General features: G+C 45.3%; 1 protein-coding gene across 1 annotated transcript in view; it reads left to right on the top strand.

The window, feature by feature from the left end:
• LOC126295065 (POU domain, class 4, transcription factor 1-like) overlaps positions 1 to 19,014 on the top strand; it is a 68,005-nt gene that overhangs the window by 35,037 nt on the left and 13,954 nt on the right. The window contains exon 3 of the mRNA XM_049987311.1: positions 1,817 to 1,981. Coding sequence (XP_049843268.1) covers positions 1,817 to 1,981 — 165 coding nt within the window. The remainder of the gene's footprint in view (positions 1 to 1,816; positions 1,982 to 19,014) is intronic.

A 19,014-nucleotide genomic window follows, 5' to 3' on the forward strand; every position in this document is an offset into this window, starting at 1 on the left:
CGTAAGCCATTTCCAAATCATAATACCTTCTCAAGTTCGTATTGGAACATTCTTCGCACTAAACAAAACTGCGATACGTTACTTAATAGAATTATAAAACTCGATGTCATAAGAACATATATCCGTTGATTATCTACAGATTTTTCCACCACTTTCATTTTGGTCGTTTAAGTCTTTATAGGCGTGTATTGGATATTAAATTATAATATATACAAGAGTCATTTTGATGCAAAAAGATTTGACTGGACCGTACGTGATTCTAATCTTCATCTGGTTTCTCAAACAATCTGTCAACTTTTCTTTGCTGATTGCTGCAAAGTAATGGATTCAGCTGTCCCCAGTATTAAATTTACGCCACTTTTCATAAAATCGTAGAAAATATTTTTAACCACTTTCTTTTTTGTCTTATTGAACCGATGTTTTACTTTCAGTTGCTGAGTATATTTGAACACTGGGTATGGGAACTCACAAATTACCTAAAGAGTTAGGCCGGCCGCGGTGGCCGAGCGGTTCTAGGCGCTTCAGTCTGGAACCGCGTGACCGCTACGGTCGCAGGTTCGAATCCTGCCTCGGGCATGGATGTCTGTGATGTCCTTAGGTTGGTTAGGTTTAAGTAGTTCTAAGTTCTAGGGGACTGATGACCTTAGAAGTTAAGTCCCATAGTGCTCAGAGCCATACCTAAAGGGTTAAGCTAGTTATCTAAATGTTGAACGTGACCATATAATATTGTTTTCTATGCATACTGTTTCTGTTCGCAATAAACCCTTGTTATTTTCTAAAACAGATTCCATGGCCACCTCATTACTTTTCCCTAAGCTTGAAGTCTATCGCTTACAGTACCTTTCATATATAAATATTTCTCATTTACATCCCCGATTGTCATTTCAAGATATGTTACTTTCTCTGCGGGTTCCGTCATGTTGTTTTCATCTCAGTTAGGCCGTGACTTGTCCATCTTTGTCTATTAAAGGAAAAAAGGCAAATATTTAAATTTTCATACTATCATTTCTCTACGCTATAACCGGACATTATTTTCTCCGATACAACCAGAACGTACTGCTGTGATGGTTTAACATTTCCGTTGTTATTCCGTTTACTTATAATCCGTCTTAATTGCAAAATTTTTTATTCGGGTGAACCATCATCAGATCTGATATTTCAGTTACAGGAGTAACCCGTCCAAATTTCGGTTCATTCAGAACCATCATCAGATCTGATATTTCAGTTACAGAAGTAGCCCGTCCAAATTTGGACGAGTTACTCCTGTAACTGAAATATCAGAGCTGAAGATGGTTCTGAATGAACCGAAACCGGTCATATGAATAAAAACAATTTGCAATCAAGACGGACTATAAGTAACATTATATAATCACTGATTGCTGTTATCCCATCAGGCATTATGTCTATTTTTGCATTGTTATTAGGTCGGTTAGACATTTTCACAGCGTACGATACATAGAATAATATCAGTTGCATCCAAAGATTCAACGAAAATGCTATATTACTTGCTTCCAAGCTAAAACGACAGGTCAAATTCCGTTTTGTGCACCAAAAAATGAATTGGAATAGATATCTTGTTGCCACTAGAAACATACTGACGTATTGATTCAAAATAGGGTGACCGGTTTTGTATATCCATAGTTCACACTGCTGTGGGGAAATAGTTGCTGCCACCAATGATAGAGTTTAGAAACGGCACTTGTCCGTTACAATCAGTTGCCTCACACAAACGTATGTTCCTCTATGTATGTTGATATCCTATAACAACACAAGTACAAATTGCAGACACAATTGAGACGTGGCCTGTGTGTTTCAGTGGGGAGCCCGGGAGGCAGCTTCACTCCCAGCCCTGGAGGCGGTGGAGGCGGCTCTGGAGGCGGTGGGGGAGGAGACGGGTCACCCGGGGGTGGCAACCGGCTGGGGGCGGCTGTGACAACGGCACAGGATGCTCGATATTCCTACTGGGCGGCCACAGCCGATGGTGAGTTCAGCAGTGCGGCTTCTGATCATATGACTCACTCTCACAGTTGGGTTCCTGATCATGTACACCACTGACCACATGTTCAGCTGTTTGGTGTCTCATCACTTGGATTAGAGGCAGTGGCTTAAGGCATGAGGTTTCTGATCATGTGTGTTCCAAATGGTAACTTTCACAGGTGGGTTTCTGATTGTCTACACTGTTGACATTGTTCTGATGACGTGTTCGCTGTCTCATCACTTGGACTGCATACGGTGAGTTCAGCAACGATGTTTGTAATCATTTGTGTTACAAATGGTAAGTTTCAGAATTGCGTTTATGATCATGTACACTGTTCACCAAATGTTCAGCTACTTGGTTTTACATTACTTGCACTAATATGGTCATTTCACCTCTGAGGGTTCTGATTGTATGTGTTGCAAATGGTAACTTTGACAAGTGGGTTTCCAGTCATGTACACTGGTGACCTTGTTGTGCTCAGTTATTTGCTGCCTCATCATTCGGACTACAGATGATGAGTTCAGCAATGAGGTTTCTGCTGTGTGTGTTACAAATGGTAACTTTCACAAATGGCTTTCGGCTCATGTACGTTGCTCACTGAGTGTTCAACGATTTAGTTTCCCATTACTTGGACTACAGATGGTCAGTTCAGCTCTGAGGTTACTGATCATGTATGTTACAAATGGTAACTTTCACAAGTGAATTTCTGATCATGTAGATTTTCGATGATGCATTCAGCTGTTTTGTGGTTCATCACTTGGACTACAAAAAGCAAGTTCAGCAATGGAAGTTTCTGATCCTATGTGTTAACTTTGTGATCAGATATTTGCTATGTCATCAGTTGGACTACAGATAGAGAGTTCAGCAATCAAGTTTTTGATCTTGTGTGTTACAAATGGTAACTTTCACAGTTGGGTTTCTGACCATGTACGCTCCTGACTTTGTGTTCAGCAGTTCGGTATCTGATCACTTTACTGCTTTGGTTGCTTCAGCACTGAGGTTTCTGAGATTTTGTGATAGAAATTGTAACTTTGACAACTGCACTTCTGATTGTCTACAGTGTAGGTCTTACATTCAGTTATTTGACATTAAATTACTTGGACAAGGGAGGGTCAGTTCAGGAACGCGGTTTCTGACCATATAAAATACCATGATAAATTTCACATCATGGTTTCCGATGATGTATATTACAGGCAATTAGTTAAGAGACACAGTTTCTGAAGGTATGCTCAAAGTAGCAGGTGTCTGATGAAAAGGGAATACGACTGACATGTGAGATGCCGGAGTAGCGCCCAATCAGAAGAATTTTTGCTTCAGGATGTGAGCAAAGGGGAATTATTTTCCGCTGCTGTCCATTACAACTGCAATTCACTGAAGTTTAAAAGTAAATTGATGCTTATTTCTAAGTCTTAAGCTGAACATCTATTTATATAATGACAAGTCTAATCAATATTTGATCACCTTCTTCATCTATGTACTTATGTAACCAACGTGCTGTATCTGTACGGAAATATTCATTACACAAAGGAATTGTCAACTGTTCTCCGCTCATGTATGCTCAATACAGAATAATCAAATGTTGATCGAAACTTATCATCATGACGTCAAATGTGCAACTGAGGTGATAAAATAAAGGACAATTTTAAGGAAAATTTTAAATTTCGACAGAGTTGCAGAATCTCTCATTATGAGTCTCAATAGTGGAAACTTATAATTGGTGAAGTGTACTACATGCTTGGATTTGTAAAAGAGCGGCATTGCAGTGCAGTCGAGTTTAAACACTTATTTCTTTCATAAGTTTTATTTATTTATTGACGGCTAGTTTTGGATGGCTTGCACTGAATCATCCATGTATGTATCTCTTGTATTACAGCCAGATATGCATGTATGTTACTGGCCACAAAACATATAAATATGACAATACACATTGTAGCGTCCACACATAAACATCACTGTATGTTTACGTTTTGATATACAGTGATGTTCATGTGTGAACGCTACATTATGTATTGTCACATTATGTTTTGTGGCCAGTAACTTACTTGCAAGTCTGGTTGCAATGTAAGAGATATGTTCATGAATGATTTAATACAAACAGTCTGAAACTAATCATCAGTAAATAAATAAAACTTCCTACGCAACTTAAAATGGTTTCTCGAACAGTTATTGTAATCACGCAAAAGTAGCAAACCTGTTTCAACTGCAACTTGCTGGAAAGACGCAATTATTATCTGCTTTTTAGTGTTGTGTATGTGAGGCCTGTTAATGGATCTGAAACATGTTGATGAGATTATAGTTTTTATTTTTTAATTAATTGTATCTGTCATATACACTAGCGTTTCTCCTGTAGATCGTCAATGTATGCATATGTCACATATATTGTTAGCATACTTAACTAGAAGTTATCACTACACAAGGGTTGAAACAAGCACATAGGCCGTAAAAGGTAGTACCAAAGTACTGGCTGTAATAATAAGTGTGGAGAAGAATATCTGAGTACATACATATAATAAAAATTGATATACTCGTACATGTGTCTGTATGTATCTATTGCATGGTTCATCTAAGTATTGGTTCTTTTTCGCCATGTTCTCAGAAAACTTGGCTGGACTGTGGAGCCTGAATTTTGAAATTCCTGCTCATCGAAGTCTCTTGCTTAATTCAATCTTGTGCTTCTCCAGACTAGTACTTACTGAGAAACGCTGTGCGGAACTCTTCATATGATTCACACGTTCTTCCTGTGTTTCTCATCCATTCGATGGTAGCGCCTTCCATATGCGAGCAAACAAAATCTAATTGGTATCTGAGAGGCCAATGGGGTGGTAAACTCAAATCAAACTCTCCTATAAACGTCTTGGCGTGTAAAATATTACCGTCATCTTTGTAGTTGCAGGGACATTCTGACTGAAATGAAGTGCTGGAAGTAAAATTTTTCTACGGAATTTTTACACTACTGGCCATTAAAAAGCTACACCACGAAGATGACGTGCTACAGACGCGAAATTTAACCGACAGGGAGAAGATGCTGTGATATGGAAATGATCAGCTTTCCAGAGCATTCACACAAGGTTGGCGCCGCTGGTGACACCTACAACGTGCTGACAAGAGGAAAGTTTCCAACCGATTTCTCACACACAAACAGCAGTTGACCGGCGTTGCCTGGTGAAACGGTGTTGTGATGCCTCGTGTAAGGAGGAGAAATGCATACCATCACGTTTCCTACTTTGATAAAGGTCGGATTGTAGCCTACCGCGATTGCGGTTTATCGTATCGCTACATTGCTGCTCGCGTTGGTCGAGATCCAACGACTGTCAGCAGAATATGGAATCGGTGGATTCAGGAGGGTAATACGGAACGCCGTGCTGGATCCCAACGGCCTCGTATCACTAGCAGTCGAGATGACAGGCATCTTATCCGCACGGCTGTAACGGATCGTGCAGCCACGTCTCGATCCCTGAGTCAACAGATGGGGACGTTTGCAAGACACGAACAGTTCGGAGACTGTGGCTGCGGTTACCCTTGACGCTGCGTCACAGACAGGAGCGCCTGCGACGACGAACCTGGGTGCACGAATGTCAAAACGTAATTTTTTCGGATGAATCCAGGGTTTGTTTACAGCATCATGATGGTCGCATCCGTGTTTGTCGATATCGCTGTGAACGCACATTGGAAGCGTGTATTCGTCATCGCCATACTGGCGTATCACCCGGCGTGATGGTATGGTGTGACATTGGTTACCCGTCTCGGTCACCTCTTGTTCGCGTTGGCGGCACTTCGAACAGTGGACGTTACATTTCAGATGTGTTACGACCCGTGGCTCCACCTTCCAATCGAACCCTGCGAAACCCTACATTTCAGCAGGATAATGCACGACCGCATGTTGCAGGTCATGTACGGGCCTTTCTGGATACAGAAAATGTTCAGCTGCTGCCCTGGCCAGCACATTCTCCAGATCTCTCACAAATTGAAAACGTCTGGCCAATGGCGGCCGAGCAACTGGCTCGTCACAATACGCCAGTCACTACTCTCGATGAACTGTGGTATCGTGTTGAAGCTGCACGGGCAGCTGTACCTGTACACGCCATCCGAGCTCTGTTTGACTCAATGCCCAGGCGTATCGAGGCCGTCATTACGGCCAGAGGTGGTTGTCTGGGTACTGATTTCTCAGGATGTATGCACACAAACTGCGTGAAAATGTAATCACATGTCTGTTGTAGTATAATATATTTGTCCAATGAATACACGTTTATCATCTGAATTTCTTCTTGGTGTAGCAATTTTAATGGCCGGTAGAGTAATCACTGCCATTGGTTGGATTTCACGTTTTTCGTGCGCTTCGTCAGGCCCGCTGTCCTGGCTGTGTTTACTCCTCATTTCTACAGCGCACCCAGTATTATTCGACAGGTGTGCGGCTGTACGAATTAACGGGCTACCGTTGTCCATGTCAAATATGGAGTTATTATTCGCGTGGTCTGAGACAAGCGAGGCTGTTAAATTTTGTGTCGTTATATCCTCCATGCCAAAGTTGGCCACACCATATTCCTTTACTGTGTTTACGCTTTCTGTTTGTACAAGATTGTGTTGTACCGAATTTGGTCTGGTTTCTATCGTTCTCGCTGTTGTTACACTACTATCACTCTGAGTTTCCGTATTTTCTGAACTTTTGTATTGAGACTTTATTTCTTCGGCTAGTTGCTTCATTTCCCTTTTCATGCTTATTCGGAGTTGCTCTAATTTCGCATTAGGTACGTCATTCGGCGTAGTCTCTTTCACATGCAACTGCGTTTCTTTGACGCGCCTTATCCTACTCTGCAATTTATATATTGCCCCTTTTCCTGCTTTTGCTGTTTCTAGTGTTTGCTCCTTAGTAACACTAGCAATACGTTTCGCGTTTCTTGCTATTAATTTAACTTTATTAGCAATTCTTTTTATCTCTGTTTCTTCGCGTGCCAATTTGGCTTGCAGACGTCTCTTGCTTCCGTCTTAATTGTGTTAATACCCATACTAACTTTGTCCATCCTGTTGTGAATTGCCGTCATGTTCTTTTTAATTTCGTTTTTCATGTTTCCCATTGCCTCATCTATCACTTTCAGCACTTTGCACGTTATTTGACGCAATTGGTTCTGAACAAGCGCGGATATACTGGTACTGAGTTCTATCAATCTCTTCGTGTCTGTTATAACTACTACACTCCTGGAAACTGAAATAAGAACACCGTGAATTCATTGTCCCAGGAAGGGGAAACTTTATTGACACATTCCTGGGGTCAGATACATCACATGATCACACTGACAGAACCACAGGCACATAGACACAGGCAACAGAGCATGCACAATGTCGGCACTAGTACAGTGTATATCCACCTTTCGCAGCAATGCAGGCTGCTATTCTCCCATGGAGACGATCGTAGAGATGCTGGATGTAGTCCTGTGGAACGGCTTGCCATGCCATTTCCACCTGGCGCCTCAGTTGGACCAGCGTTCGTGCTGGACGTGCAGACCGCGTGAGACGACGCTTCATCCAGTCCCAAACATGCTCAATGGGGGACAGATCCGGAGATCTTGCTAGCCAGGGTAGTTGACTTACACCTTCTAGAGCACGTTGGGTGGCACGGGATACATACGGACGTGCATTGTCCTGTTGGAACAGCAAGTTCCCTTGCCGGTCTAGGAATGGTAGAACGATGAGTTCGATGACGGTTTGGTGTACCGTGCACTATTCAGTGTCCCCCTCGACGATTACCAGAGGTGTACGGCCAGTGTAGGAGATCGCTCCCCACACCGTGATGCCGGGTGTTGGCCCTGTGTGCCTCGGTCGTATGCAGTCCTGATTGTGGCGCTCACCTGCACGGCGCCAAACACGCATACGACCATCATTCGCACCGAGGCAGAAGCGACTCTCATCGCTGAAGACGACACGTCTCCACTCGTCCCTCCATTCACGCCTGTCGCGACACCACTGGAGGCTGGAGGCGGGCTGCACGATGTTGGGGCGTGAGCGGAAGACGGCCTAACGGTGTGCGGGACCGTAGCCCAGCTTCACGGAGACGGTTGCGAATGGTCCTCGCCGATACCCCAGGAGCTACAGTGTCCCTAATTTGCTGGGAAGTGGCGGTGCGGTCCCCTACGGCACTGCGTAGGATCCTACGGTCTTGGCGTGCATCCGTGCGTCGCTGCGGTCCGGTCCCAGGTCGACGGGCACGTGCACCTTCCGCCGACCACTGGCGACAACATCGATGTACTGTGGAGACCTCACGCCCCACGTGTTGAGCAATTCGGCGGTATGTCCACCCGGCCTCCCGCATGCCCACTATACGCCCTCGCTCAAACTCCGTCAACTGCACATACGATTCACGTCCACGCTGTCGCGGCATGCTACCAGTGTTAAAGACTGCGATGGAGCTCCGTATGCCACGGCAAACTGGCTGACACTGACGGCGGCGGTGCACAAATGCTGCGCACCTAGCGCCATTCGACGGCCAACACCGCGGTTCCTGGTGTGTCCGCTGTGCCGTGCGTGTGATCATTGCTTGTACAGCCCTCTCGCAGCGTCCGGAGCAAGTATGGTGGGTCTGACACACCGGTGTCAATGTGTTCTTTTTTCCATTTCCAGGAGTGTATATTACCGTATTACCGTAATTTACACGGCCACCACGAAGATACAGGAATACCTTAAGCCTGCCAAGGGCGCTCGCAAACCTTTGGAAAAAGCTGGAGTGTATAGGATCCAGTGCAGCTGTGGTGATGTTTATGTGGGTACAACTAAAAGAACGGTTTCTAAACGTTTGGAAGAGCACAAGGTAAACTGTAGAAGAGGAGAAACGGAACGATCAACTGTTGCGGAGCATGCTTTCCCGCCAGGGAACCACAATATTCGTTTCGAGGAGACGCAAGTACTAGCGGCCACGAGCGGATACTACGAAAGGCTCTACAGGGAGGCAATCGAAATCGCTAAACACCCAAATAATTTCAACCGAAAGGAGGAGGGCGTGAAATTAAACGGTATATGGATGCCGGTGTTACAGAAGATGTGTACCACCCGTCCACTACTGGGTGATGGCAACGGCGACGGACAGCGGCCAATTGCACTGACGTTTTCAAAACACGTGACGTCACACAGCGGCGCGGGAGCTCACGGAGACGGAATTTAGCGGCAGCCAGTAGCGAGCCGGTGGCTGTGTTGGACCTTCTATCGACCTACGGACCCCCTTGAAGATGTCTCCCGCAGTCGGAGACGAAACGTTGGGAATTGAGACAAAAATCATCAACCGACCACGGCATAACAGCCCGGACAAGTATAATGGACATGATATTTCCGGCCGTGAAAGTCTACATTTTAGTATTGTAACTACTGTAACCTGATGCGTTACTGCGTGCCGGCGCATTCGATTGTGGTCGGTTGTGGTAATTACTGGAGCTTTTGTGCCCACGTGAGCTAACTACACGGTAGCTTCTGATGTCTATTACTACATCTACGTGTTCGCGAGTTTCTTCCTCGCTACCAGATTCTCCTCCCCTGGCTTGACTGAATCTACCTTCCTCCAGAAATTCCCTGTCATCCACGTCCATCTCATCACTTCCCTGCGCACCCAGTATTCTCAATTCTGTCTCGTCCCACAGATTTTCGACACTCCGATTTGCCTCCACCATTTCGCTATTAACCCTGTCTACAGTATTTGCTTGTTTCTCTAAACGATCTTTAGCTATCGTTAGCACGAGGAGTAGGAATACTCGATATTATCCCTCACGTGCGAATTTCCCTTACACAAATAATTAATTAATTGACACTAGCACACATACAAGAAAATAATTTAATAATTTGTTAAGACAACATCGTGATCTGTACAAACACATATATAAAACATTGCTTAACGACTACAGCCAGCGAGCAGGCGCTCAAGTGCAGCAGTAACTCTGACAAATTAGTCTAACACACTTAAGCCAGCGAGCAGACGTTCAAGCGCGACAACAGATGGAATTATTACCAAATTATTTATAATAAAACGCGTGACTGTACGCATGTGTGCATAAATTATTCAACCAAGCTGAAATCACAATTAATCTGCAAATATTTTATTCACACTAAGATTTCATATCTACAAATTTTGCTGACTGTTTCTCAGGATTCACAGGAACTCATCCTGGCATGGTCACCAGTATCTAACGTACCTGCACTTCTTCTACTGGCTCTTGATGGCGGAGACTTGCCATGAATACGTATAAGTGATAAATTGCGAAATGGATATTTTAACGCTACTGAAGTCGCCCTGCCACTTATACATCCCCCAGTAGGAGTACGTTATTGTCGTTAATTATGTAAATTGTCATGTCGTAGCCTGCCCATTTCCTAATCTTCTCCTGTGGATACGATAGAATGTCAGGATAAGTCAAGTCCCCCTTTTAACGAATAAATTAGAACGGAGTAGAACACGTGACTCAGCAACGCAAATACACTTTCCCGCGCCGGCCTGAGTGGCCGTGCGGTTCTAGGCGCTGCAGTCTGGAACCGAGCGACCGCTACGGTCGCAGGTTCGAATCCTGCCTCGGGCATGGATGTGTGTGATGTCCTTAGGTTAGACAGGTTTTAATTAGTTCAAAGTTCTAGGGGACTGATGACCTCAGATGTTAAGTCCCATGGTGCTCAGAGCCATTTGAACCTTAAATGTTGCTCAGTTTGAGATTCCATCGTACATCCTATACGTTCATCACAAGCTTGGCAGAGGACTATTTTACCATAAGTGGTTGTAGCACCGCCAATGGAAATCATTGTTTTCAGTTCTGATGGCAGCCAAGACGCAGCCAGTGTCACGGTTAACTTAAAATCCAACTGACTGTTACAGTCTGTCAAGCGTTTGAGAACAAGAGGCGTTTGAGAACAAGAGGCGTTTGAGAACAAGGAAGAAAGCAGTTTCAAATGAGTCCTTGTTCTCTGTACTGATATAGTGCCGCTAACCGAAACGTCAGAATTGCCTCTCTCGTGCCTTTACGTTTACTAAAGCGAAATTGATCGCCATCTAGCGTATCCTCAGGTTTCTTTTCCATTCTTCTGTACATTATTTTTGTCAGTAATTTGGGTGCCTCAGCTGTTAAGCAGATTATGTGATAGTCCCCGCACTTGTCAGCTCTTGCAGTCTTCGCAATTGGATGATATTTTACCGAAAGTCAGGTGGTATGCCGCCAGACCCAAACACCCACACAACAATGTCAAAAGTCGTCCTGTTCCTTCTTGACAATCCTCCCCCCCCCCCCCCCACCCACTCAAAAAAAAAAAAATTTTACAAATTCAGATGGAATGTTGTCTATTCGAACTTAAGTCTTCCAAAGGTCTTAAACTGTGGTTCTAATACTCGACCCCCTATCTCTTCTACATCGACTCATCCTTCTATCACTTCAGGAGGCAAGTGTTTCCCCTCACACAGGCTTTCAATCCATTCTTTCCACCTATCCGCTCTCTCCTCTGCATATACACTACTGGCCATTAAAATTGGTACACCACGAAGATGACGTGCTACAGACGCGAAATTTGACCGACATGAAGAAGATGCTGTGATATGCAAATGATCAGCTTTTCAGAGCATTCACACAAGGTTAGCGCCGGTGGCGATACCTACAATGTGCTGACATGAGGAAAGTTTCCACCCGATTTTTCATACACAAACAGCAGTTGACCGGCGTTGCCTGGTGAGACGTTGCTATGGTGTCTCGTGTAAGGAGGAGAAATGCGTGCCATCACGTTTCAGACTTTGATAAAGGTCGGATTGTAGCCTATCGCGATTGCGGTTTATCGTATCGCGACACTGCTGCTCGCGTCGGTCGAGATCCGATGACTGTTAGCGGAATATGGAATCGGTGGGTTCAGGAGGGTAATACGGAACGCCGTGCTGGATCCCAACAGCCTCGTATCACTGGCAGTCGAGATGACAGGCATCTTATCCGCACGGCTGTAACGGATCGTGCAGCCACGTCTCGATCCCTGAGTCAACAGATGGGGACGTTTGTAAGACAACAACCATCTGCACGAGCAGTTCGACGACGTTTGCAGCAGCATGGACTATCAGCTCGGAGACCGTGGCTGCGGTTACCCTTGACGCTGCATCACAGACAGGAGCGCCTGCGATGGTGTACTCAACGACGAACCTGGGTGCACGAATCGCAAAACGTCATTTTTTCGGATGAATCCAGGTTCTGCTTACAGCATGAGGATGGTCGTTTCGGTGTTTGGCGACATCGCGGTCAATGCACATTGGAAGTGTGTATTCGTCACCTTCATACTGGCGTATCACCTGGCGTGATGGTATGGGGTGCCATCGGTTACACGTCTCGGTCACCTTTTGTTCGCATTGAGGCACTTTGAACAGTGGACGTTACATTTCAGATGTGTTACGACCCGTGGCTCTACCCTTCATTCGATCCCTCCGAAACCCTACATTCCAGCAGGATAATGCACGACCGCCGTTGCACCTCCTGTACGGGCCTTTCTGGATACACAAAATGTTCGACTGCTGCCCTGGCCAGCATATTCTCCAGATCTCTCAGCAATTGAAAACGTCTGGTGAATGGTGGCCGAGCAAGTGGCTCGTCACAATACGCCAGTCACTACTCTCGATGAACTGTGGTATCGTGTTGAAGCTGCAGGGGCAGCTGTACCTGTACACGCCATCCGAGCTCTGTTTGACTCAATGCCCAGGCGTATCGAGGTGGTTGTTCTGGGTACTGATTTGTCGGGATCTATGCACCCAAATTGCGTGAAAATGTAATTACATGTTAGTTGTAGTATAATGTATTTGTCCAATCAATACCAGTTTATCATCTGCATTTTTTCTTGGTGTAGAAATTTTAATGGCCAGTAGTGTAACAGTGCAATTCGCATGGAAGTCTTAATTGTACCACCCTTGCTTTTAATTTCACCTAAGGCTGTTTTCACTTTTCTATATACTGAGTCAGTGCTTTCGACAAGCATTAATTTTCCGATTTCGTCACGTTTTTCATGCACAGTGACTGAGTCAGAAGTTAGCAGTCGCCGTAGAAGTTTGTGTGGCTAAGTCGCTCCAGAGAAGCGGCCTGTAGTGCAGAGCTTGTGACGTTGCTGGGAAGGAAGGATGGGAGAGACGGGAGGCCGGAACACGGGAGTTCCCCAGGGATGGCCGCGGTTACGGCGGAAGCCACACGAGTCCCACGTGACGCACCGCCGGGCATCCCACGGGATCCGCCGCGGTGCGAAACCGGCTCCCCCATTCGGGAAGGGAACAGGGAACACCCCCGCTGTACATACCGCCTGCGCTGGCGATACCAGGCTCGCCTTCGCAAGTTTCCTACAAACGCCCATCACTTGCTGCCCTTCAGATCCGACATTACTAATATTGTGACTCTTCTGGCTTTCCCGGCGGATATGTTGCTAATAGTCTTCACGGGTGAGCATATCCCACGATACTTCCTCGGAGCAGCTGTCCGACGTCATCAGGTGGTTGAACCTCACTGGTGGCTAGGTACGAGTGACAAGATCCGCATGTCGACGCCGCTGCATATAGAGCACGCGCGTCAAGATTTCTCCTGTGGTGGCCAGTGATTTTATGGAGGACTTTGAAGATAAACCACTACAGTCAGCCACTCTGAGACGCTCTCGTTTTCTGTGGCGTGTTGACGATACGTTTATGGTGTGCCCACACGGACTGGATATTCTAGCTACGTTTCTTCAACATTTAAATTCGCTCCATCCGAATATTAACTTCACTATGGAAGTGGAAAAAGATGGCACTCTACCTTTTCTCGATGTTTTGGTACGAAGGAAAGCAGATGGAGCCTTGGTACACAGGGTATACCGCAAGCCAACGCATACAGATCTACATTTGCAGGCCACGAGCTGCCATCATCCGGGACAATGCGGTAGTGCATTACGTGCGCTAGTTCACAGAGCGCGTGTCTGACTCTGAAAGCCTGCCGAGTGAGATGCAACATTTGAAGACAGTCTTCCGTCAAAGCGGTTATTCTGAGAGACAGATACGTACTGCTTTCAGGCCCAAGCAAGTTCAATCTATGGCCCAGAACGAAGATACGAAGACACCCACCACCTTGGCCTTCTGCCGTACTTTGGGGACATGTCCTCAAGAATCGGAAGAGTCCTCGAAAGATGTGACATCGAGCGTGTTTTCCGACCATCTGCGAAACTGAGCAACCTGTTACGTTCGGTTAAGGATGATCTCGGTCTGAGGAAACGTGATGTGTACAAGATTCCTTGTCAGTGTGGGGCAGTGTATATAGGTCAGACATGTCGCACAGTGAAAGAACGCTGCGATGAACACCAACCGGAGAAATCGCAAAACACTGTCTGAGCACAGGACATCACATGATTTATGAAAAGAAGGAAGTTTGATCCGCAGCATCCTCTTACTGGGATTGCGTCATTAGGGAAGAAATACACATCCGTGCAGCTGATAACCTTAACAGCAGGGATGCGGGATTTCAGTCGCGTACAGCCTGGAACCCTGAATTGGCTGCTGTTAAATCACGACGAGAAAGCAAAGCTCTTTCGATAATAGACCCGTCATAACTTTGGCACCATGTAGGTTCAACCACCTGATGATGTCGGACAGTTGATCATACAATGTAAGCTTTCACGGCCGGTATTGTCTTCACTTAAAACTTCCGGGCTGATAGTCCGTGGTCGAAGCATAAAACTCTCTCCTGACGTTTCGTCTCCGACTGCGGGAGACATCCTCGGAGGTAAAGCGGCAGTTCACCTCCTCGGAGGTAAAGCGGTGAACTGCCGCTTTACCTCCGAGGATGTCTCCCGCAGTCGGAGACGAAACGTCAGGAGAGAGTTTTATGCTTCGACCACTGCCTATCAGCCCGGAAGTTTTAAGTGAAGATGTCGGACAGTTGTCCCGAGGAAATGTTGTGGGATTTGCACAACGTCATCCGGCGCCATACCCGTGAAGACTGTTTACTTTACTAATGTTAACTAAACTTGGCCACTTGCCATCATAAGAACACTGGCACCACAGAAGCAGGAGTACTAGCCGGCCGGGGTGGCCGAGCGGTTCTAGGCGCTTCAGTCTGGAACCGCGCGACCGCTACGGTCGCAGGTTCGAGTCCTGCCTCGGGCATGGATGTGTGTGATGTCGTTAGGTTAGTTATGGTTAGTAGTTCTAAGTTCTAGGGGACTTATGACCTGAGAAGTTAAGTCCTATAGTGCTCAGAGCCATTTTTAGGCCTACGTTTCTATACGAGGCCTATTCAAAAAATCCCGGAACATTCGTAATTTTGCAGTATGATGACATGGTTGGAGACCGTGGCTGTTATTTGAATACAATTGTTGATAGTGTGGACACAGCAACCAACGACAAATTTCCTTTCAGTTCGTTTATTCAAAGGTTTTCCAATCGTTATGATTCATCTCCAGACGGTTTAGATGCTTTCGTTTCAACGTGTCCTGCGTTTTTTACACATTAATTGTCCTAAAATATAAATAATAGATAATTATATTCACGCCACACAGTTGGTTGTGTTACAGATTTTCATTGGATGTGACTTACGTGAAATGTAGGTTTGGAGTGTTTGTTTGAGTATAGCATTCTTCCAACAGATGTGAGTACATTCCCACTGCATTTTTATCGTTGCACCCGTAAACTTTTCTCACTGAACACTTTAGGATTTGTCAAAGGCGAGATTTCTAACGCGCACCCCATGTTTTGATACGTACAAAGTGCTTACAAACGGTGTACGGACGTTTGCCACGCCGGACATTTGCCACGCCGGATATTTGCCACGACTTTACCCGCTCCAAAGGCTTGGGTCCCTTGTCTCCCCCTCCTCCTCTCATCACTTACTGAGCCTTTCCGCTCGTTTACTTAACATAGGACCAGAATCTCTGTGGATTGTCCGCCACATGTCTAGAGGGATTTTCGTTGTGCATACTATTAAATGCATCTCGCATTGAAATCCGCACCAAATTCCGAGCCTCAGTAAAACTTCGCCAACCTTGGAGATTTTGCGCTCGTCTAAATTATACTTGCCTTTTTCGGTGCTCCTGCAGCAGCTTTCTGTCGTGTTTCGTGTGCCATGGGGGATCAGTTCCGTCTCTTATTAATTTGTTTGGTATGAGTCTCTCGAGCGCTGTTGATGCTGCTTCTTTGAACTTAAGCCACATATGGTGTTCACTGACATAGTTTGGAAGGATTGGAGACTGTGTCTTGGAAAGACGTCGACCGAATTTTTAGCTGCTTTTATAAATAGATATATTTCGCGTTTAGTTTTGGTGAATTTCTTTGTTATGGAATTGAGCCTCGCTACGAGTGTTTGTTCACTAGTCCCTGTATCAAACAAATGGTTCAAATGGCTCTGAGCATTATTGGGACTCAACTGCTGTGGTCATCAGTCCCCTAGAACTTAGAACTACTTAAACCTAACTAACCTAAGGACATCACACACACCCATGCCCGAGGCAGGACTCGAACCTGCGACCGTAGCAGTCGCACGGTTCCGGACTGCGCGCCTAGAACCGCTCGGCCACCGCGGCCGGCAATCCCTGTATCCGTTGTGATGCTCGGGATTATTTGTGGCCAAGAGGTCAAGTATATTTTTGTAACCATTTAGAATTTGAATGGAGTCGTGAACTAATTGTTCAAAATAATTTAAAAACAAAGGCATTCAGAAGAATTACGGAAGTTGTTTCCTATCTACAATAGAGTCTGAAAATGCATTTTTGTCAACATGCGATAGGTAGATTGAAGTCACTGCCAACTATAGTTGTATGAGTACCGTATCTATTTGCGGTGAGACTCGAGTTTTCTTTAAACTCCTCAGCAACTGTTTCATGTGAGACCGGCGGTCGGTAACAGGATCCAGTTATCAATTTATTCCGGTTGACGAATATAACCTCTGCCCATACTAAGTCACAGGAACTATCTGCTTGAATGTCGCTTGTGAGCTGGAACTACATTACATTGTTTTTCCTTAAGTTGTGCTTCTTGTTTCTGTTGTATTGCAGATCATTACAATTACAGCTTTTCCCTCCAAAACCTAGGATGCTTTCTCTGTGACCCTGTAAATACCAGAGCTACACAAAGTAGAACAACAACGTACGTTACAAGCATAACATTCTGTATTACTTCGTTTCCTTATATCTAACATTTTAAAATTCTATCGACTTTAGATGAGATACGTTCTGATCTCTATTTAGTGAACGTATTTTCGGTCATGTTTTGAACATTGTCACACTACACTTTATTAACTAATGTTATGTCGTTATTTTTTTCAAAGATTCATATTCCCATTTCTTCTTTCCTTTTTGTCTTTTGGGCATGCAGTTGTAGTAATTAAAATAGGCACAAATGCAGCGATCAAAAAGAAATGATTAGCGTACATTCGCATTTTCTTTACATCGTTTCTGCCTTGTTCCTCCCGTGCCGGTGGGCTATTTCTCTACACCTACATCCATACTCCGCAAGCCACGCAACGGTGTGTGGCGGAGGGCACTTTATGTGCCACTGTCATTACCTCCCTTTCCTGTCACAGTCGCGTACGGTTCGCGGGAAGAACGACTGCCGGAAAGCCTCCGTCCGCACTCGAATCTATCTGATTTTACATTCGTGTTCTCCTCGGGAGGTATAAGTAGGGGGAAGCAATATATTCGATACCTCATCCAGAAACGCACCCTCTCGAAACCTGGACAGCAAGCTACAGCGCGATGCAGAGCGCCTCTCTTGCAGAGTCTGCCACTCTAGTTTGCTAAACATCTCCGTAACGCTGTCACGCTTACCAAATAACCCTGTGGCGAAAAGCGCCGCTCTTCTTTGTATCTTCTCTATCTCCTCCGTCAACCCGACCTGGTATGGATCCCACACTGATGAGCAATACTCGAGTATAGGTCGAACGAGTGTTTTGTAAGCCACCTCCTTTGTCGATGGACTACATTTTCTAAGGACTTTCCCAATGACTCTCTGCCTGGTACCCGCCTTACCGACAATTAATTTTATACGGTCATTCCACTTCAAATCGTTCCGTACACATACTCCCAGATATTTTACACAAGTAACTGCTACCAGCGTTTGTTCCGCTATCATATAATCATACAATACGGGATCCTTCTTTCTATGTATTCGCAATACATTACATTTGTCTATGTTAAGGGTCAGTTGCCACTCCCTGCACCAAGTGCCTATCCGCTGCAGATCTTCCTGCATTTCGCTACAATTTTCTAATGCTGCACCTTCTTTGTATACCACAGAATCATCCGCGAAAAGCCGCACGGAACTTCCGACAATATCTACTAGGTCATTTATATATATTGTGAAAAGCAATGGTCCCATAACACTCCCCTGTGGCACGCCAGAGGTTACTTAAACGTCTGTAGACGTCTCTCTATTGATAACAACATGCTGTGTTCTCTTTGCTAAAAATCTTCAATTCAGCCACACAGCCGGTCTGATATTCCGTAGGCTCTTACTTTGTTTATCAGGCGATAATGTGGAACACTATCGAACGCCTTCCGGAAGTCAAGGAAAATGGCATCTACCTGTGAGCCCGTATCTAATATTTTCTGGCTCTCATGAACAAATAAAGCGAGCTGGGTCTCACACGATCGCTGTTTCCGGAATTCGTGTTGGTTCCTACAGAGTAGATTCTGGGTTTCCAAAAACGACGTGATACGCGAGCAAAAAACATGTTCTAAATTTCTACAACAGATCGACGTCAGAGATATAGGTCTATAGTTTTGCGCATCTGCTCGACGACCCTACTTGAAGACTGGGACTACCTGTGCTCTTTTCCAATCATTTGGAACCTTCCGTTCCTCTTAGAGACTTGCGGTACACGGCTGTCAGAAGGGGGGCAAGTTCTTTCGCGTACTCTGTGTAGAATCGAATTGGTATCCCGTCAGGTCCAGTGGACTTTCCTCTGTTGAGTGATTTCAGTTGCTTTTCTATTCGTTGGACACTTACTCCGATGTCAGCCATTTTTTCGACTGTGCTGTGATTTAGAGACGGAACTGCAGTGCCGTCTTCGTCTGTGAAACAGCTTAGGAAAAAGGTGTTTAGTATT

Source organism: Schistocerca gregaria, chromosome 11 (assembly GCF_023897955.1).
Source record: "Schistocerca gregaria isolate iqSchGreg1 chromosome 11, iqSchGreg1.2, whole genome shotgun sequence".
NCBI classification, from domain to species: domain Eukaryota; kingdom Metazoa; phylum Arthropoda; class Insecta; order Orthoptera; family Acrididae; genus Schistocerca; species Schistocerca gregaria.